This window comes from Simochromis diagramma, unplaced genomic scaffold, assembly GCF_900408965.1.
Source record: "Simochromis diagramma unplaced genomic scaffold, fSimDia1.1 OVJJ01000747.1, whole genome shotgun sequence".
Taxonomy (NCBI): domain Eukaryota; kingdom Metazoa; phylum Chordata; class Actinopteri; order Cichliformes; family Cichlidae; genus Simochromis; species Simochromis diagramma.
In genome coordinates this window covers 964,671-987,695 of record NW_024386897.1, presented here as the reverse complement: position 1 = coordinate 987,695, position 23,025 = coordinate 964,671, and the positions used below count along the sequence as shown (strand labels likewise).

General features: G+C 43.3%; 1 protein-coding gene across 3 annotated transcripts in view; it reads left to right on the top strand.

Annotated features, from left to right (window-relative positions):
* Positions 1-23,025, top strand: part of LOC120735049 (zinc finger protein 2 homolog) — a 40,032-nt gene that overhangs the window by 10,299 nt on the left and 6,708 nt on the right. For 2 of the 3 annotated variants that reach the window (XM_040034221.1, XM_040034222.1), the window contains exon 3: positions 1,651-2,337. In XM_040034221.1, coding sequence (XP_039890155.1) covers positions 1,651-2,337 — 687 coding nt within the window. Of the gene's footprint in view, positions 1-1,650; positions 2,338-10,625; positions 10,947-19,434; positions 19,696-23,025 lie in introns of those variants that run through there. The other variant, XM_040034223.1, reaches the window with a different exon arrangement.

Genomic DNA, 23,025 nt, shown 5'->3' with positions numbered 1-23,025 from the left:
AAAAAATGGTCTTACCTCTCAAAGAAACAGCAACTTGGCGCCAAAACAGCGTTTTTCAATTAAATTTGAAGTCTTGCGCATGAGCAGGCCCAAGCCGTGAAACCTTCTTGTTCTGCGCGGTTTCATTACAACTGTTTTTGCATTACTGCCACCTTGTGGATATACAAGGTATATCGATCCTAATTGACTTAACTTAAATGTTATGCCATCAAGTAACACATTAGTATTATGTACGTTGAATAATAGACACAATTACATAGACTTGATTAGAAAAACATATGTTAACTTAACAAAAACATATATTTTAAGTAAAATGAAAATAAATAATTAATATACACTGAACAATCCACCTCATTCATTTTTTTTGAGTGCAGGGCTGTGAAGGTTTTGATTTTTCACCTTAAAAAGACAGTTCATACTAAAAACCCAGCACGTCTGGTTGAATTGCAAGAATTCTGCAAAGATCAGTGGGTCAGATTCTCACTATGTAGAGACCTGTTAATCAGTCAGATCAGAATATATTTTCTCTGGTGTTTGTTGTTTTATACACTCAACAAAAATATAAACGCAACACCTTTGTTACTGCTCCCATTCCCCATGGGATGGACGTAGAGACCTAAAATTCATTCCAGATACACAATATAACCATCCCTCCCAAACAGTGGTCACAAATCAGTCCAAGTGTGTGGTAGTGGGCACATCTGCTATATTGAGATAATCCATCCCACCTCACAGGTGTGCCACATCAGGATGCTGATCTGACATCATGAGTAGTGCACAGGTGTACCTCAGACTGCCCACAACAAAAGGCCACCCTGGAATGTGCAGTTTTTTGCGCTATTGGGGGTCTGGGGACCCAGAACCGGTCAGTATCTGGTGTGACCACCATTTGCCTCATGCAGTGCAACACATCGTCGCATGGAGTCTATCAGATTGTCAATTGTGGCCTGTGGAATGTTGGTCCACTCCACTTCAATGGCTGTGCGAGGTTGCTGGATATTCGTGGGAACTGGTACACGCTGTCGTATACGCCGGTCAAGCACATCCCGAACATGCTCAATGGGTGACATGTCCGGTGAGTATGCTGGCCATGCAAGAACTGGGACATTCTCAGCTGCCATCTGCCCTGAACAATGTGAACCATGATTCATCCGTGAAGCGCACACCTCTCCAACGTGCCAGACGCCATCGAATGTGAGCATTTGCCCACACAAGTCTGTTACGGCGACAAGCTGGAGTCAGGTCAAGACCTGGTTGACATTCCTGTTGTCAGCATGCCAATTGCACGCTCCCTCATTGCTTGTGGCATCTGTGGCATTTTGCTGTGAGACAAAACTGCACATTCCAGGGTGGCCTTTTGTTGTGGGCAGTCTGAGGTACACCTGTGCACTACTCATGATGTCAGATCAGCATCCTGATGTGGCACACCTGTGAGATGGGATGGATTATCTCAATATAGCAGATGTGCCCACTACCACACATTTGGACTGATTTGTGACCACTGTTTGGGAGGGATGGTTATATTGTGTATCTGGGATGAATTTTAGGTCTCTACGTCCATCCCATGGGGAATGGGAGCAGTAACAAAGGTGTTGCGTTTATATTTTTGTTGAGTGTATATAAAAAAAATGTTTTCATTTGTCTCTTCAGACCTTCAACGACTAAATGTCTGTGAGGACGAGGTGGAGAAGGAGGAACCTCTCACAAACCAGGAAAACTATAACGAGGAGAGGAGCTCCAGTGTGGACCAGGAGGACCCAGACCCTCCACAGATTAATGAGGAACAGGAGGATCTCTGCAGCAGTCAGAAGGGAGAGCAGCTGGGAGTGAGGCAGGAGGCTGATACCTTCATGGTGACTCCTGCTTATGAGGAAAGTGACCACAGTGAAGCAGAACCAAACAGTGAGCAAATCTCTCACAGCTCTGCTGAAGCAGAGAGCCGAGATCAGGAAGAAAGTCAGCATGTGGACTCAGGGTCACCTGAAAATGCAGAGGTGAAGACAATCAGACGTCGCAAAAAGAAAAGTGACAGTAATAAAGTGGAAAATCCTGCTCTGTCAGAGAGTCAGGGTCAAAGTGGGGCAAGAAAAAAGACTGAACAATGTGACATCTGTGGGAAAAGTTTTCAGTTTAAATCACGCCTGACTGCACACGTGAGACGTCACACAGGTGAGAAACCGTATTCATGTAGCACCTGTGGAAAGGCGTTTCTGTTTAAATCCCAACTGAATATACATATGAGACGTCACACAGGTGAGAAACCATATTCTTGTAGCACCTGTGATAAAACGTTTGTCCTTAGATCCCTACTAAACGCTCACGTAAGAGTTCACACAGGTGAGAAGGCATTTTTGTGTAGCACCTGTGGGAAAGCATTCGCTTCCAACCCACAATTGACCGCTCACACAAGAGTTCACACAGGTGAGAAGCCATATTCTTGTAGTACCTGTGGTAAAACCTTTAACTGTGCAACCTACCTGAAGAAACACGTCAGAGTTCACACAGGTGAGAAACCTTATCCTTGTAGCACCTGTGGGAAACAATTTAGTCAATGGATACACATGAATCGTCACATGAGGCGTCACACAGGTGAGAAGCCATATAGCTGCAGCACTTGTGGGAAAAGATTCCCTTATCAATCAGGATTGAAAGTTCACATGAATACACACAGATGACACGGTTATGTGAAGGCTGCAGAATCTGTGGGAAAAGATTTTGTTAAATAGACACGTGATAATTTATGTTGCCTAAAAGTGTTATATTTAGAAAATGTGGGACAGAGTCATAGCAGTGTGTTGGTGGTAGAGCTCACACTGACCAGGAGTCAAATCACTGCAACACCCGAGTGAAAAGATGACCGATATTCAAATTAGCATTTTCTGTCCAGAGTAGTAAAAACTCTCAGCATTCTTTATAAAGTTCATTACATTATTCTTATAGTTGTATCAGAGAAACCCTGATGTTACATTTAATGATGGTTAAAATTCAGTGTGCTCCTTTTCTTCCAGATCATTGTTCTGATCTGTTCTGATCATTGTTCTTTGAGATCACAGTACTGCTGTTTATTAATGCATGTTAAATTTGAAATAGAGATTCCATTCATTACATTTTTTTTTTTTTTGAAGTAATCACTAACAAACAAAAGCAGCATAAGAGAGCGTTCTGTCTTTTTTCAGTTTTTCTTTGTACTTTTCTATAAGAAAACAAAAACATTTTTACATTTAGAGAACATGCACCAGAAAAGTCATTCAATTTGTGTTTGGTTGTTTATTTGTGTGTTGTAACAATGCTTTTTGACAATAAATCCTATACCATTGCAAAGCCTATTTATTTCTCTTTAAATGGAAGCACATTTATAAGGAAAATTTTATTCATGGGTTGAGCAGCAGAGTTGAGAATGTAGATTGCATCCACGACAAACGGCTTATTCTGCTATTGTGTCATAATTTTTAGCTTCCAGAAGACCAGGTGCTGAAAATCAGGTGCCTGATCGGCTCCTGACTAGCAGAATCTGTTATAGCAGTTAGACAGATCTAGCAGCTTCAACCTGTTATTCCACAAAACCAAGTTTCAGCATTATTTGCACTGAGACAAAGTACTTTTTGTGCTTAGTTGATTTATTTCAGCAAGAAATATAAATTAATCAACTTGTACAGATACAGCAAAATCACTGAAGGAGTCTTCACCGATTACCGGCTGATGGGCCACCGTAATGATATCCATGTCTATGACATGGAAGATGCAAGCATGACTAATGATGACGCTAAGAAAAAACAGTGGTAATGTCTTATGTATTCAGCAGGGGGAGCAGTGTTGACATTCATTTACAGGCTTGCAACATTATTTATTTATAATTGTTACATTTGTTCAGGAATCTCATTCTGACAGAATCATAACGTTGAGACTATTGAAACCACACAACAACAGTCCCCTCGTAGTACTTTACATTGTAAGGCAAAGACCCTAAAATAAAATGGAGAAAGACTTTAATAATCAGATGAGCTGTTGTGAAGAAAAGCTTTCGCAACAGTGGGAAGGAAAAACTCCCTTTTAACAGGAAGAAGCATCGAGCAGAACCAGGCCTGGGGTGAGGCGGCCATCCTCGATCATATCAGGATAAACACACTCCGTAGAAGACAGCCAGAGATGAATAATAACTAATGATTAAATGCATAGAGATTCATAACCACATAGTGGGCGAATAGCGCTCAGTGCATCATGGGAATCCCCCACGGGGGCAAACATGGGGAGAACATGCAAACTCCAGACAGAAAGACCCCGGCCTGATGTTAGAATTGAACTCAGGACCTTCTTGCTGTGTGGCAACAGTGCTAACCACCGTGCTGCGTGAAAAACAAAGAATATTTAACAAATTATTTTCATAACTTTTCTTAATGCACGCTCAATCACCCAGGTAAGTAAAAACCCAAAAGTATTGATCAAAGACCACTGATCAATAGTTTTTGATTGATGGCTGTGACAATTTGAATATTAATGATCACAAAGCTGAGGTTACAATGGTAGGAAAAATGACTTGTTGACATAGTTATCCCTACAATTTTATGAGATTCACAACGTGTTTCAAAATTCATCCTTTCTTGAATATTTCACAGCCAAAAATCACTAAATGGATCCCTGCTGGGCCAAATAATCTGAATTCAGTTGAATACTGTGGAACAATGAATTTAATGGCAGGGAAATTGAATGATGGCAACTGTGGTGTCAGAGTCTGTTTTTTCTGTTTCACAGGTGAGGTCCAGAATGCAAACACTGTAAGATCCTGTCATCATGTAAAACACTAATGTTTGTGTTGTTATATGTGGTTCATTTTTAGCAGTGACAAAGCAAACAGTGGTGAAAATGAAGCTTCAGTCAGAGGCAGACATGCACAGCACAGAGATCCAGCAGCAGGTTTCACAGCAGGTCAGCAGTTCAGTCACACAAACTTGACACAAGTTCAAACTATGCTTCATGTTTTTCATCATCTGCACATTTTGTCCAGCTGTCTGGCCTCATGCTGTCAGAAGGACTGACAGACTTCAGGATTCGTTGGAGGAAAGTCCAGAGTTACCATGACGACCAGTCAAAGAAGCAGGATGTGGACGGTGACTGCAAAACTGAAGACTGACTGGACTGAACCACTTCATGTGTGAAGTTAATAACATGCTGTGCTGAGCTGTCTCATCCTTTGAATCTTTCAATATTTCAGAGTGTAAAGTTCCACCAACAGCTCATTTGTTCAGCTGCAGTTGTAGTTTGGTAGAAATTCTTTAATCAGAGGTCCACTCACTAGTTTTCCTGACAGGCTCTAGTCTCTTGATTTGTTTTGCAGCGTTTCTTTCAACACTTTAGACACTGTCCTTCTGTATAAGTCACTGTACAGGCTTTGTCTGTGTGCAGTTTATTAGGATCCATAGTTCTGTTTCATCTGACAGCAACCTCTGCTGACTTACACAAATGATGGAGAAGAAAGTGAGGAGAGCCAGAGATCTGATTGAGGAGGTCAGGGGGGACAACAAAACATTGTACTGTTTATGTCCTGTTTCTACTTCTACTGTTTAATAACTGTAACAGCCATGGATTCAGTTCAATTCAATTCAATTCAATTTTACTTATATAGCACCAAAACACAACAACAGTCACCTCAACTTGCTTTATATTGTAAGGTAGACTCTACAATAACAAATTCAGAGAAAAAAACCCCCAACAATCATATGACCCCCTATGAGCAAGCACTTTGGCGACAGTGGGAAGGAAAAACTCCCTTTTAACAGGAAGAAACCTCCGACAGAACCAGGCTCAGGGAGGGGCGGGGCCATCTGCTGCGACCGGTTGGTGTGAGAGAAGGAAAACAGGATAAAGACATGCTGTGGAAGAGAGAAAGAATTAAACAACTGATTGAACAATTAACAGCTATCAATGAGACCATAACAGTCCCAAACCTTACCTGATATAAATGTGGATCATCGTTTTCAATGGAGTGCAGCTGCAAAGCATGCTGGATGTCCTCGTATCTGACACTTTAATTTGACTGTCACTTTGGAGGAGCAGACAAAGTCACAGTCACTCTAGTAAGAACTGCAGGTGGTGGGTAAAGTTTGTGCTGGTGTTGCCATAGTTACTGTTGTGGTCTTAGTTTTGACTTGTATTTTCGCCTGTGTTGACATGTTTGTCTACTTTTGTGTTTGTAGCTTTCAACTTTCTTCATGATATATTTGAAAGGGTTTTAATGTGTTCTGTGGTTTCATTCATGTTTTTGTGTGTTACAAATAATACACAGCTATTTGGGTTGAAAACGATAAATCCATGTAGACAGGTATAGAAAAAGTAATACAAAATGAGAGAGAAATATTAAAATAGTAAGTAAACAGAATGGTTGAACCATTATTTATTGCCTTTTATAGAAAAATTTCTTATTTAATAATATAATTTGACTTCAACAAATTTTTATTTTGCCAATATTGACATCTTTGTTTGTTTCATTAGCTTAGCTGGAGTGAACCCATGAAAATAATTAAATTTTATTTATTTGAACTTAATTTGTGGTGTAGGTAACTTGATTGCACTTTTCTGTTAATAAATGAATGAGTTATTTGTGTGTTTTGACACTGAGTGATAAATCAGGTGAAATTGCTACAGATCCATGAAAGTAAAGCTAGTTTGACACTGAAGCTTTTTTGTTTCTTTGGTTTTGTATGCGTCTGTGTAAGTTTGAGGTCCATGTCAAAATCACAGGCATTCAAATGTAAAGGGCCTTAAGTTATATGTTAGTTATGAGAATATTCATGAGTGTTGCGCTTATGCTTTATAGTAGAGTTTTGTTTAATACAGAGGTGTCCAAACTTTTTGCAAAGAGGGCCAAATTTTAAGGGGGCCAATGGTTCCTTTTGACTTTTTTTTTTCATAACAAAGTTACATGAAAATATAATGAAGAACAATTTTAATAATCACAATTACCTTCATTTTTAAAATAGGAATGTACCTAAATAAAAGACACTCAGGCAAGCATTTACAACTCTAAAGACACAATTCCGCCTTTCATTTATATCTGGAGAGTCAGACGACATTGAACAAACTGTATAGAATACCCTAAATTTATAATACCCTACTTTATAAAGTTATAAAAGAGTCCATGAGCCCTTGACTTTTACAAGACCTTTCAGGAAGCCAAAGTTTTTCACATCTACTGGAAGATTGCACAACTGGAAGTTCACTTGGTGCAAGAAATAAACACATTTGTAAATTTATACAATATGTACACAACACACTCAACTATGAATTAAGAGCATAACATCAACAGTTAAAACCAAATCTTAAGAGTTTAACAAAATACATTTCCTTTTGTGGATTGCATTACCATGCTTTATGCTTTTTACTGTTCAGGAACACATGACTAATGCAGGGATGTCACTCCTTTTTTTTTTTTTTCTGCTCCGCGGCTGCTGAGTGAGCCCTCATCTGGGACTCTCCTCAGCTCTTTCTGGGACAGTGGCGCGGCTGCCCCTCTGTTGGTCTTCCTTGGTCTCTTGTGTTCTGGGGGCCTCTGGATGTCTGGAGTTTTGATCTCCTCCATACCTGCTTCATGCCCTGGAGGACGGGGCTGTGGCCCCCCCACACCCGTCTAGCAGATCATTACACGAAGGAACCTTTTAAAAAACAAGCGCGTCCATGCTCACAGGTGTACACACGGGTGCTCACACCCACAAACTACACCCTTTTTGGCTCCTACCTCAAAGCACACTGTGTTCTGTTGATCTTATGTGCTGCACAATAATGTTTAATATTTAGTATTTACTGTCATATTCCCATATATCATTGTGATGTTGTTTATTCTATTACTCTTGTTCTCTTCTGCTTGTTTTCTTTTTTCTTTCTCAACAGGTGATCCAGGTGATTGATAGATGCATTTTTTTCTGCCCATTCTGTTGGTTTTTGTCTTTTGCCCTTCTCCCCCGTCCCTCTTCTCAGCTGTTTCTCTTTCCCTCTTTCTTTCTCCCCTTCTTTCCCCCAGTCAAGTCTGTCCCATGTTCAGCAAGTGAAAATAAAATAAACAATAAAAGGTGAATCAAATGGACCATTATGGCAAGGCTGGGATGGTTAATTTGGTAAAGTAAATCCGTTGGGCATCTTTCTTCGCCTTTAGACAATAATTCTGATGGCAAAAGAGCCAAACGGGACAGGCAAAAAAAAGAAAAACAAAAAGAAAAGGGATGTCACTCCTGGAGGCCTGCTCTTCATTTGATTCAACTGTGCTAAACCAGAAAGAACTAAAACATGCACACTCTGCAGGAGGGGGGAGGTTGTAACACCTTGCAGGAGCTCTCCTCTCTTCAGGAACTCACTCTGCAGGAGGGGAAGATACATGAGAGGTGGAGGAAGAGCTCAGCCTGGGCGTCTATTGTCTCGTGTAGTCTGGAAGATGAGTGGATGACGGGGTGGGTGCAGTTTTCTCTGTGGTGGGGTCGGATGGGCTGTCCCGGGCTCTGTGGGGCCGGGCGGCGCTGCTGCGCTGGGCCCTGGTCCGGGTAAAGGTGTGTCACCAGGGTGCAGGGGAGGCATCCCCCCGTCTGTCCCCTTCTGGCTGCCTCTGCCTCAATTTTATCTCACAACTTAGATATTCACATTACTCACACTCTCATTACACATACATATAGGATCTTGGGGGTGGGCACGATACACAGACTCCAAAAGACCATCAGGGTGTACACCTCACCCCTGGCGTCGTTGCCCACCTCTCAATTTTAAATACACGTAGACATTGAGGGCTAACAGGAGGGACTATGCGCTTACCTGCTGCTCTCTGGCAGGTAGCTCCATGCCCTCCTGGGTTTTAAATGCACCTTAGAACACACATGCATCAACACTACAATGAGCGGGCGGAGGGAGGTTTGGAGTCTTCTCTCACCCCCGTTCTCTGCGGCCTGCTGGCTTCTGCTCCTCGGCTGCTGAGTGAGCCCTCATCTGGGACTCGCCTCAGCTCTTTCTGGGACAGTGGCACGGCTGCCCCTCTGTTAGTCTTCCTTGGTCTCATGTGTTCTGGGGGCCTCTGGATGTCTGGAGTTTTGATCTCCTCCATACCTGCTTCATCACCTCTGAAACTCAGTCCCTCAGTATTGGTGCCCCTCAAGGATGTGTCCTCTCACCACTACTGTTCTCCCTCTACACTAACGACTGCACCTCCAAGAACTCGGCTGTCAGACTCCTAAAGTTTGCAGATGACACCACTGTCATTGGCCTCATTCAGGATGGTGATGAGTCTGCATACCGGCAGGAAGTTGAGCGGCTGGTACTCTGGTGCAGTCAGCACAATCTGGAGCTGAACACTCTTAAAACTGTAGAGATGACAGTGGACTTCAGGAGACATCCCTCAACTCTGCTCCCCCTCACCATATCAGACAGCCCTGTGTCAACTGTGAAGACCTTCAAGTTCCTGGGTACAACCATCTCCCAGGACCTGAAGTGGGAGACCAACATCAACTCCATCCTCAAAAAGACCCAGCAGAGGATGTACTTCCTGAGACAACTGGGGAAGTACAGTCTTCCACAGGAGCTGCTGATCCAGTTCTACACTGCGGTCATTGAGTCTGTCCTGTGCTCCTCCATCACAGTCTGGTATGGAGCAGCCACTAAACAGGACAGGAGCAGACTGCAGCGGACTGTACGGGCAGCAGAAAGGATCATCGGCACCCCCCTGCCCTCCATCCAGGATCTGTACCTCTCAAGAACCAGGAAACGGGCAGGGAAAATCATCACAGACCCCTCACACCCTGCACACAGACTTTTTGATCTGCTGCCCTCTGGCAGACGGTACAGAAGCCTGCAGACCAGGACCACCCGACACAGGAACAGTTTCTTTCCCCTCGCCATCTCCCTTCTTAACAGTTGACCTGTCACACTGCTCCCACTGCCAGACTGCAACTGCACCTTATGTACATTTTGTAGTATTCATTCCACCTCATTCATTTCTGTATTTTATGTATATAAGTTTAGATTAGTTATTTATAGTTGGTTTACACAACTTTGTGTGTGCGTGTGTGTGTGTGTGTGTGTGTGTGTGTGTGTGTGTGTGTGATTTACATTGCTGTGTGTGTGTGTGTGTGTGTGTGTGTGTGTGTGTGTGTGTGTGTGTGTGTGATTTACATTGCTGTGTGTGTGTGTGTGTGTGTGTGTGTGTGTGATTTACATTGCTGTGTGTGTGTGTGTGTGTGTGTGTGTGTGTGATTTACATTGCTGTGCTTGAGAGCCACCATCTACCGGAACCAAATTCCCTGTATGTGTCTGCACATATACTTGGCCAATAAACACGATTCTGATTCTGATTCTGACATCTAGAACCTGCAGTACACTGGCCCTCGAGGCCTAGAGTTCGACACCGGTGGTTTAAAACATAAAGATGAACAACCATTCACACCTGTGGGCAATTTAGAATGACCAATTAACCTAACACCAGGTTTTAGGTTTAGAAAAGAACCGGTTCTGTTCCCTGTGAAATTGTTGTCCCTGGAATTATTTTAAAAAGTTTGCGGAATCCCACAAAACACGCCTTCATTTCTTTTGCTTTAATGTCCCATGCGGCGATCCGTAGGATATGAGCGCCCCACGTGACTGCTTACAGCAAACCTCAGCAGAGTAGCGACGGCGGGAGAAGAGTTGCGCGTGCGCAGACGTGGCTGCCGTCCTATGAAGCAGACCGAGCTCAAGTATCGCTCCTGTTCCTGTCGATCAAACACCAATAAAACAGCGTCGCTGTCGCTTCCATCGACCCGCAGCAGCCATGTGTTCAGCTGAGTCTCTGAGAGAGTTCATACAGGAGAGGCTGACTGCTGTTTGCCAACAAATCTTCTGCGAGGTTCAGAAAACCATCGTCCAGTATGAGGAGGAGATCCAGCGTCAGCGCAGACTGCTGGATATCAGCCGGAGACCCGACACACACTCACACGGCTCAGGTACGGACACGTGTGCTGAGCTCAGGTTCCTCTCTGTTGATGAAGACATGAAAGCTCGTCAGCGTCTCCGGGATTTCTCTGATGTTAGCTGGGAGCAGAAAGCTGTTACCTTGGTGATTAATTTAATTTCAGAGTCTAATTTGTATAAAGTGTCAGACACTGGGCGTCAGCTAAAGACTGCAGTCAGGTGTGTTTGGCTGTTTTTCACAGTCGTACTGAAACAATCAGTGCAGTTTGAGTTCATCTGTGAGATTATTGTTTAGCAGGAGTAAAACCCTGAAAAGAAATAAACGCCTTGATGCTGATAAAGCAGCGAGTTTAAGGCCAGCGTGTAGTTCAGGTTTTTAAGTCTTGAGCTGCCCCTGATTTCCTCATATGTTGCTAAAGATAAATAAAATATGTGACTTGAGGGAGTTACCTATTTCAATAGGATGGAGCTGTAAGTATATGCAGCTGTAAGTATATAGTCAGTTCCCCCAACTGGGTAAAACACTATAAAAAGGAAAACCATCATTTTTCTTCTTCTTTTTTTTTCTCTCTCCTTTTTAAAAATGTATTCTTCTTTTTCTTTTCTATTCTCCTTCTTTTATGAAAAGCGGTTCATTACTAGAAGCTTTTTAACACAGTCATCTTTGGTGACATCTGGCAAAAAATATGAAGAGCAGCTTGAATCTACAACTTGTAATATATTACTACATTATGACTGCACAGAAGAGGATTGGGAGCACTGGGAAAAAAAACGTGGGCAAGTCTTTTTTTCCTTTTCCAGAATTGTGAGCTTTTTCTCACTGACTTTAATCTCAGAGTTCTGAAAAAAAGAAAAAACATAAGATGTGCCCACTTTTTTTTTTTTTTTTGCCTGTCCCATTTGGTTCTTTAGCCGTCAGAATTGTTGTTTGAAGACCAACAAGGATACCCAATGGATTTATTTTGCCAAATGGATCATCGTGGCATTGCCGTATTGGTCCATTTGATCGACCTTTGTTTTTATTATTTATTTTATTTTATTTTCAGTTGTTACAGACGGGACAGACATGAGTGAGGGATAGGAAAGGGAGAAAGAAAGAGGAAGGAGAAGAGAAACAGAAGAGGAGAGGGACAGTGAGAAAGGGAAAAAATATCTCCTGGATCACCAGGGGCCCGTTCTTCGTACCTCGCTAAGTAAGTTAGCTGGATTTGATTGTTGACGATTTCGCGTGATCTTGGATCGTTCGGTTCCCCGAAGCTCATCCGGGACTTGCTGTCATAGCAACAGAGCCGTAAGCGTAAACCTGCTCGGGAGCAGGTTTACTTTATGTAAACAGGATTAGATCGCGGCCACGCAGGTATGTCCGCTTCATTTATACGAAAGCAGCAGCGATATTCCACCACTGTTTCACCATAAATAAATATTATCAATGTAACTAAAGATAATGCAGTATTTGATCCTTTTATTGATTTCACACAGATACATACAGGTCATTTCCTAATAAAGGGAAATGTACTATTAACATTCTATTACATGTATGTGATTATTACAGATGTAATTCATATGTTAGAGTAGTAATTGCAAATTACTTCGTGTAATCAAGATGAGAGACCACGGCTATAAAAGCGAAGGTGGATTTGGGAAGTCTGTCGCAGCCATGTCCTGTCCGTATACGCGAGCCACCCATTGCAGAAGGTGCAAGATTGATAAGGAGAGTTTTCAGAATTCAGCGTATATTGCGGGACAGACAGGATCCTTTAGCTCAGCGCGACAGTGTGCTCATTGAGAGATATCGACATTCCCGTGAGGGTATTATTTACTTAACCAACTTGTTGACGAGGGGGTGCAGGACCACCACCTGTCTTTTTTTGCTCTGCCCTTTTCTTGGTTGCTGTTATGAACAAACAAACAGATTATTTCAGGGTCTCTTTCCAAGAGACTAAAAGCAATATAAGTGATAAATATTACCATGCTGTAGAATATTCTTATATTTCACTTTTACTTGTTCCCATGTTCTAGTGGGTCCTGTTGTGGCTCTAATGTGAAAGAGGATATAATGCAATATAATATAATGTAATATAATATTGGATAATATAGTGTGATATGATAAATCTACCCTACCGCCTACTGGTGTTGGCCAGAGGGGCCGATGGCGCGATATGGCAGCCTCGCTTCTTTCAGTCTGCCCCAGGGCAGCTGTGGCTACAACTGTAGCTGCCTCCACCAGTGTGTGAATGTGAGAGTGACTGAATAGTGGCATTGTCATGCGCTTTGGGTGCCTTGAAAAGCGCTATATCAATCCACTCCATTATTATTGTTATTATTAAATTACTTACGAGTTTAATTTGTCAGCAACTTTCTGCCAGCCCTCTCTCCTTGCTTTTGCAGCCTTTGCAGTGTTCCCTTGCGTTTTAATTACTCTCTGAAACTCCTGAAATCCCTCACTCACGAGTTCTTGCTCTGCTGCCGGAAAATACCGAGCGCGCTCCTTCGACATTTTCGCCGACCAATCAAAGGGTTGCCGATCAATGTTTCTACTATCGATGCGTAGCCCCTTTTACGACACCCAGTGATCTCACATTACTTCACTCAGCTGTACTAATCGTCAACAGCAGGTGTGTTCGGAGAACCGGATTAGCGAGCTCACGGTTAGCACGATGATTTGGTCTTGGATGTGTCATTTGATCTTGGATGTAGTAAGCGACGTACGAAGAACGGGCCCCTGTTGAGAGAGAGAGAGAATAGAAAACAAGCAAAAAAACAAAAACAAAGCAACATACTAAACACACCATCGCATTAATCTAGGTAAGTGTAAACAGCAGTAAATACTAAATATTCAATGTTGTTGTTCAGCACGCAGGACAGACAGCGCACAGTGTGCTTTGAAGTAGCAGCCAAGAAAGGTGTAATTTAAGTCTACGAGCAGTGAACATCCGTGTGCATACCTGTGTGGATCAGCGCGCTTGTATTCAAATGGTTTCCACATGTAATGGTCTGCAAGAGGATGTAGCGAGCCATAGCCCCGTCCCCCAGGGCATGAAGCAGGCATGGAGGAGATCCAGGCCCCAGACATCCAGAGGCCCCAGAGTGCGAGAGCCCAAGGAGGACCACCGGAGGGGCATCCGTGCCACCCTCATGGGAAGGGCTGGGGATTCCCAGACGAGGGGTCACCCAGTAGCTACCGAGCAGAAGCTAGAGGGGGCTGCACTGGCGTGCCCGCCAGCTCTGCCAGCAGCCTGCTGTGCCAGAGTGAACCGAGCCGGAGGCCCGAGGGCCCCCCGCACCCTAGAAGAGACCTGACCGAGCAACAGGCGCCAGGCCCCGCCAAGTAGCCACCGGGAGTTAGCTGGTATATAGCTGAGAGCCCAGCCCCGGACACCAAGAACCACCAATGCACCGACCCCTGAGGGCATCAGTCACCGGCAGGGAGTGTGGTGAGGGGAGATAGGCCTCCACACTTCGGAGGGCCTGGGAGTTCCCAGAGAGGTGGAGTCTAAGACCCGACCTGACATATACAGTGGGGCAAAAAAGTATTTAGTCAGCCACCAATTGTGCAAGTTTCCCCACCTAAAATGATGACAGAGGTCAGTAATTTGCACCAGAGGTACACTTCAACTGTGAGAGACAGAATGTGAAAAAAAAATCCATGAATCCACATGGTAGGATTTGTAAAGAATTTATTCCTAAATCAGGGTGGAAAATAAGTATTTGGTCAATAACAAAAATACAACTCAATACTTTGTAACATAACCTTTGTTGGCAATAACAGAGGTCAAACGTTTACTATAGGTCTTTACCAGGTTTGCACACACAGTAGCTGGTATTTTGGCCCATTCCTCCATGCAGATCTTCTCGAGAGCAGTGATGTTTTGGGGCTGTCGCCGAGCAACACGGACTTTCAACTCCCGCCACAGATTTTCTATGGGGTTGAGGTCTGGAGACTGGCTAGGCCACTCCAGGACTTTCAAATGCTTCTTACGGAGCCACTCCTTTGTTGCCCGGGCGGTGTGTTTTGGATCATTGTCATGTTGGAAGACCCAGCCTCGTTTCATCTTCAAAGTTCTCACTGATGGAAGGAGGTTTTGGCTCAAAATCTCACGATACATGGCCCCATTCATTCTGTCCTTAACACGGATCAGTCGTCCTGTCCCCTTGGCAGAAAAACAGCCCCATAGCATGATGTTTCCACCCCCATGCTTCACAGTAGGTATGGTGTTCTTGGGATGCAACTCAGTATTCTTCGTCCTCCAAACACGACGAGTTGAGTTTATACCAAAAAGTTCTACTTTGGTTTCATCTGACCACATGACATTCTCCCAATCCTCTGCTGTATCATCCATGTGCTCTCTGGCAAACTTCAGATGGGCCTGGACATGCACTGGCTTCAGCAGCGGAACACGTCTGGCACTGCGGGATTTGATTCCCTGCCGTTGTAGTGTGTTACTGATGGTGACCTTTGTTACTTTGGTCCCAGCTCTCTGCAGGTCATTCACCAGGTCCCCCCGTGTGGTTCTGGGATCTTTGCTCACCGTTCTCATGATCATTTTGACCCCACGGGATGAGATCTTGCGTGGAGCCCCAGATCGAGGGAGATTATCAGTGGTCTTGTATGTCTTCCATTTTCTGATGATTGCTCCCACAGTTGATTTTTTCACACCAAGCTGCTTGCCTATTGTAGATTCACTCTTCCCAGTCTGGTGCAGGTCTACAATACTTTTCCTGTTGTCCTTCGAAAGCTCTTTGGTCTTGGCCATGGCGGAGTTTGGAGTCTGACTGTTTGAGGCTGTGGACAGGTGTCTTTTATACAGATGATGAGTTCAAACAGGTGCCATTCATACAGGTAACGAGTGGGGGACAGAAAAGCTTCTTACAGAAGACGTTACAGGTCTGTGAGAGCCAGAGATTTTCCTTGTTTGAGGTGACCAAATACTTATTTTCCACCCTAATTTACGAATAAATTCTTTACAAATCCTACCATGTGGATTCATGGATTTTTTTTTTCACATTCTGTCTCTCACAGTTGAAGTGTACCTCTGGTGCAAATTACTGACCTCTGTCATCATTTTAAGTGGGGGAACTTGCACAATCGGTGGCTGACTAAATACTTTTTTGCCCCACTGTAGACACAGACAAACAGGCACACACAGACACAAACATGCATTCCCACCCTCATGCACACATATACAAACACTCAGCACTCACCCAACGTAAGGATTGACATAAATGGACATGTACACACAATCACACTCCCCAGACATACTCTATACCCCGGGTCCAGGTACCCTCGCCCCCAGAGGGGGAAACGGCACCCAGACCCAAGAGATGTTACCCTTCCCCCCGGGGTGGAGGCAAGAAGATCGTCGCAGGCTCCGCAGCAGCAGGGACGCCAATCGGACAGCCAACATCTCCCAGGCCCCCCGCCCCAATTGCTAGCAGAGAACGGGGGTGTGTGAAGACCCCATACCTCCCTCCTCCCGCTTATGTGTAGTGTTGCTGCGTGTTGTTCTAAAGTGCATTTAAAACCCAGGAGAGCATGGTGCTGCTGCTAGAGAGCAGCAGGTGTTAGCACGGCCCCTCCCGAGAACCCTCAATGTCTACATGGATTTAAAATTGAGAGGTGGGCACCGGCGCCAGAGGTAGGTTTGAGTACACACACCGTCCACTGGACGCCGTTAACGTGCCCACCCTCAAGGCCCTATATATGTGTGTGTGTTATGAGAGTATAAGTAATGTGGATGTCTAAGTTGTGAGATAAAATTGAGGCACAGGTGGCCAGAAGGGGAGGGGGGGGGGAAATGTCTCCCCTGCACCCTCGTGACACACCCGCACCCCAAGACCCTACCTGTGTGGGTGAGTGTGGTGGAGCGGGAAGAGGGAGGTAGCCGGGGATGGGGAGGAAAAGAAGGGAGGGGAGGATGCCCCTCCCTAGGGCCAGCTCCCCCGCTGAGGAAAATCATCATTGTTGTCTCCACCCAAGCTCACCACCACGGTGCATGCAAAAGTGGCAAGAAAAAGACGAGTTTCCGTTCAGCGCCTACGCTGTCTGCAACGATATATTAAAAAAATAAAAGTAAACCACTCTCAACTACAATCAGTACACACATTGGTGCCTACTGATACAATGAAGAAAAACAACAAACAAATAAACAAAACAACATCTTCAGCTCTTCGCTGTCGAGTTAAACCAGTCTAAAACACATTAAAACAAACACTGGTGTTTCGGGACCTCGGCCTGCAGCCAAAAATCCATCCAGGCAAAGCTGCAGCTTGGCAATCTGTAAATGAAAACAGGACATCACTTACACTGAACAGTTTACCACAGCAGGAATATCCCTGTTCACAAGTTAGGGTAAATGGTAAATGGCCTGCTTTTTTAGCGCTTTTCTAGTCCATAGGACCCCAAAGCGCTTTACACTACATTCAGTCATTCACCCATTCACACACACATTCACACACTGGCGATAGCAAGCTACACTGTAGCCACAGCTGCCCTGGGGCTCACTGACAGAGGCGAGGCTGCCGGACACAGGCGCCACCGGGCCCTCTGACCACCACCAGTAGGCAAACATGGGGTTAGTATCTTGCCCAAGGATATTTGGCATGCAGCCAGGATGCAGCCTGGGATCTAACCACCGACCTTCTGATTAGTGGCTGACCTGCTCTGCCACCTGAGCTACAGCCACTAGGGTCACACCCTAATAAGTATCGGCAAGTGGTGGCGGAGTCCACTACACATTTCTCTGTAGGAATAAAACAGTGTTTTCCTTCTAGAAGAGTGAAAATGACTTTAAGCCTCTGCCAAACTACAGAAACTCAAGTGGGACATGTTCTGTTGCCTAAAAGGGGAAAATTACCGACAAAGGTCAGGTCTCACCTGTCACACATAAAAAGAAGAATTTGAAGCAGCTATTCCAGAGAGTTTAGACTTTCAGTCATTTTTTTTCTTTATGCTTTTGTGGAATCAGATTAAGAATAATTAAAGAGACTAAAACACCAAATAATTTTTAATGATTTCATTATTACCATATTGTAATTTATATTTTTGATGGCACAGCAGGGTAAAATGCCTGTGAAACAAAATCGATAAATTTAGTCTACAGTGTTGTTAAAAAGTCTTTACCCCGCTTCCTGATTTCAGAGACTGCGTCTTCTTCTTTTGGCGTTTAGTGGGTGGCTGGCATCCTTGCAGATGCATTGCTGCATCTTCTATTTCAGTCCATTATTACACTCTTAAATCTTACTTCTCATTCCTTCATCTTTCAGGATCTTGCCAAGCTTGAAACGACCCATTAACGACCTATTAAATTAGTCATAGACTATTTTGATTAGGGATAGGTACCGGTATCCGGTGCCATGATGGCACCGGTTCTGACATAAACGGTAGTAACCAGACCGAAAAGCAGCGCACATTTCGGTGCTTTATTTCTGTGTTGTTTTTTTTTTCCTGAGCTGTGATATACTTTAGACTCTAGCCAATCATTTTACGTTTCCGAGGATAGTAGGCGGGTCCAGGTACATACGTTCTTTTAGAGCAGAGCTACAGATTAAAAACGCCCAAGGCGAAGCGGTCAAAAGTCTGGCTGTACTTCACAGCAAAATATGCAAACTCAGCAGCAACAAGTGCTTTAAGGTGATACTGTGATACTGTCAAAGGAGGTAACACCTCAAATCCGATGAAACACCTGGCGACGGATAGCGTTTTTTTTTTTTTAAAAGCCGAGAAATGCGCCGTATTTAATAGCTTGCTGCGAGACCTCACACCGAGCACATCTAGAGCGGGTGTGGTGCCTGTTATCGGACCCGGAGTTAGCAACATCCCCCAAAAACCCATAGAGTAGCTTCCTGGCCCCTAGCCCTGCCAGTGTAGCAGAAATGATGAGGATAATGACGGCAGCAGCAGCAGCCGTTCTTCTCTGCGTGAGTAGCTTAATGTTGTTCGTGTGTAATTTACGTTGAGTAGGCTAACCACGTTATTACATTAATGCATGTAAGGTGAACTAGCAAACATCATCATAGCTACATGCGTCTGTCTTCTTGTTTGATGGCAGATACTCCCTTCACCCTGGCCAAAAAGGCTAAAATGACCAAAGAAAAAGTGGAAAACAGCTAAACATGAGAGGTTTTAGGACAAAGTTTGTGTTTTTTCCATTGTTTAAGCACTGCTTCCAGCCAAGAGTGATACCATATATGCCCTATAGCTGCAGAAAAGGCTAACATTGTTATCTTTTTACAAAAAAACAGCTGAACATGAGAGGTTTTTGGACCAATTTTGTGTCCTTCATTCTTTAAGCACTGCTTCCAGCACCGTTTAAGCACCGGCACTGTTTCAAAAGTACCGGTTTGGCACCGGTATCGGATAAAACCTAAACGATACCCATCCCTAATTTTGATAGTCGACGTAATTGTGACTAGTCTACTGGTGGCAGCCCTATTAGTTAGAAAGCAAAAATGAGTGAATGTGGCCTGTTGTTTGTTTTTATTAAGGAGTTGTTTCATCATCTTCTTTACTTCTCTCTTCAGAATTCCAACAGCTTCATGTTTGTGGGAAAGAGGAGCCTCTGACAGAACAGCAGGTCTTTAACCAGGAGATGATCTCCAGTGTGGACCAGGAGGATCCAGAGTCTCCACAGATGAAAGAGAGACAGGAGGAGGAACCCTGCAGCAGTCAGGATGGAGAGCAGCTGGGAGTGAAGCAGGAGGCTGACAGCGTTAGAACTGATGATGAGTGGCTCAAACTGCTGGCGACCACCTGGAAACCCGAGATAAGGCTGCACAGAATAGGTTTGTAAAACTGGGATGATTCACAGGAAGAAATAAAGGTCAGAACTTTAATAAGCAGCATGAATGAAAATTTGACACTGAACCTACATTGTCTAAGTCTAAGAAGATGATTAAGTCTGAAAACCAATTACGCTGCTTCAGTAACAGAGTTGATTGAGATATTAATTGTTCTTAAAAATCATTGAAAGCACAGAGATAAGATATTTCTTTGGAACAGAGATGGGAACTATGGAGTGCCAGGACTGCCATAATGCATTAATTAAATACACCATTAAATAATTAATTAAATGTGGCAATAATTAATTAAAATTGGAATTAATTAATTAAATAAATAGTTATGACACATGTAATTAATTAATTATTGACACATTTAATTAATTATTTATGTATTTCACATTTTAATTAATTATTGACACATTTAATTAATTAATTATTGACACATTTAATTAATTATTTATGTTTTTCACATTTTAATTAATTATTGACACATTTAAATAATTATTGACACATTTAATTAATTATTTAATGATATATTTATTTATTTCATTTTGGCAGTCATGGCGCCTGGCTCTCATCATGAAATAATTTTATCTGTCAGCCTCACCCATCAAACTCAGGGGGCGGGGTTAACGCTGCCCATGCAGCTTCTCTAACATTTGATTGGTTGCCGTGCAAAGTAAGTCAAAACAGGTCGATCCTAGATAATCGATTGCTTGTGTAGACTTGGGGCAGCCAGGTATCCCAGAATGCAGATCAAATCACAGGCAGCAATGGTGGTGGTGTAGTTTTAAAATACCCCGTTTTTCTGTCACCAGCTACACTTTTAACAGTGTTTTAGCCGCGAATGTCGCGACGTATGTCTGGTCAGGTTGTCAACATAGAACATGTTTGCAAAAGTGCTCAGATGTTTTCAGAGATTTCACTAGCTCTGCTAACAGTCAGCATGCAGAGTGCACCCAGGGGGTTACGTTAACCGGTTTGTTTACATATTCCACTCTCCGTGTTCCACATGTTGCATTCGCAGATTCTCATTTTCACCGAACGATCGTCTCTTTCCGCCTGGTCTTGTGTCTCTGTGCTTCTGTAACATAAATAACGAGCTGACATTTTTCTCACAAAACCAGCGATCAGCTCAACAGACCCTCAGTTTACCTGCATGCACCCTCCTCCTCATCTGTCAGCTGTTTAACACCTGCTGCTAATTCAAGAAACACGCCTACGTTACCTGGTGATAGTCACAGTTTAACCGGGCAGCCGGTACTTGATATAAAGCAATGTCAGCGCATTTTTCTGCACAAGATAAGTAAATATAGTGTTTTCCCCGAGCGCAGAGCTGCTGGAGCTTGTTTCCTTACAGAGCACTTTATAGGCGAAGCAGCTTCATCAGCGGCTGATGTCCAATCACCGGCACACAGCTTTGAAACCTCAGCTGAGTTTTAGCTCTCAGTGGTTAAACGCTGGACTTCATTCACTCAGGTTCTGTCTGTCGGGTCACGTTTACTTCGCTGTTTTATTTACAACTGAGCAAATCGGTTTGGCTGAGGTTAAAGTTACGTTTCATAACTGCATAGTTTCACAGACGTTTAATAGTTCACTGGCACATGTGTTAGACTGAACTATCATCTAAATATCATCTGTTTTTTAATAGTTATTCAACTGTATTCTAAGCACCAGCTGTCTGTTAGAATGTGATTTTTTTTCTCTCTGTTGGCAGAGGTATAAAAAATGCGCAGGAAAATCTGACGTGCATGGCAAACTTCACCGACGATATTTAGGGAGGAATAAACACACATCAAACATAAATGAACCATTTGCCTGTCTCCATAATTGAGAGCATTTTCTCTTCTTATGTCAACACTCTCTCTCTTTTTTTTTCTTTTTTTTTTCTTTTTCGGTCATGTTATGTTTACCTGTCAAAGGCTTGTTACAAACTATGAAACACATGGTGCAGACTTCTGGATGTTAGAAGAAAACTAATACTGCTCATGAAGGAGACTAATTAAGGCAAGAAGGTGTCCTTTAAAACTAAACATGTTAATAGGACCTCCCTATTTATATCATAGTTTATGATATAGCACGTGTATTTCAGTAATAGCCTGCTGATTTCAGGTGAACAGTCGCTCACGTAGGCGTTATCTGTGATACTCCTTAACTATAATTTATCCAAGTTAACTTCAGTTAACCATTCAGACAGTTGTTTTGCAATGAAAAATATAAACACCCATGCTGGTGTAGGTTTCCTCAGTGCCAGCTGTTAACATTATAGCTGCTTATGCAGTAACCATGGTAACCACGGACTCTGAGCGGCTGGATCGACGGAGGTCAGACAACAATTTTACATGTATGATCTTAAAACAGGACACAGCCACTATACGTGCTGGCCTCATATCAAATGTGAAGGCAGACTGAGTCTATGTTTGACGTTTTTTATATCTAATCTTCCTTTTCAAACATTTAAACAGCAGCGAGTCTGCAGCTGAGGGAATACAAACTCAAATTGTCGGAACAGGTTTGCTCGTTTCTTGGATTCATTTGGTGATTTATTAAATGTATAACTGTTATTCTAATCTGCTGCTGAGTCTCTTACACTTTTCTTTATGCTGTATATTTTCACGTCTCTGGAATAGTTGGCAGTTAGATAGTCAGCTGGGAAACTCTGTGTTAACTCATGGAGCTGAGGATATCGTGGATATCGTGGATATGCTGACCTCGCTCCGTGGTGTACAGGGCCGTTTACCCTCATGATTAATATTCACTATAAAAATATTAGCCGAACATCATGAAGTCTGTATGTGTTTCATAGTGTCGAACAACCTTTGTACAGTTAAAGCCAGCAGTTACTACATGACAGAAACACCAACGTTATCTCTTTTATGCGTTTATACACAGGTCACGCTGATTACTGAACAAAAACCCAAAGATCAGATGTTAAACAGATTTATTTGCTCTCTCCTCCTTAAACATGTTTTTAATGTTAGTTATAATTCAGAATTATACTGAAACACGTAGGACACATACGAACATCAGGAAATAAAACCCCGATAAATATAACCTCAGTAAAAGAAGTCAGCGGGGGTTACTACAGCTGTGTACCGGGGCCTGCGCTTTGTCGGTGGGATTGCTTGCGAGGCAAGCGGGTCTATCCCACGCTTTGCCGTGAGACTGGGCAGACATCTCCGAAATCATCGAAGCACTTTTGCAAAGAGGCTGTATCTTGACAAACCGACCAGACACATGAAGATTAAACCACTACATTCTCGGCTAAAAAAATATTAAAACAGTATTTGGTGACACACAAACAGGGTTTTTCAAAGTTCAGTTCTGTTAGCT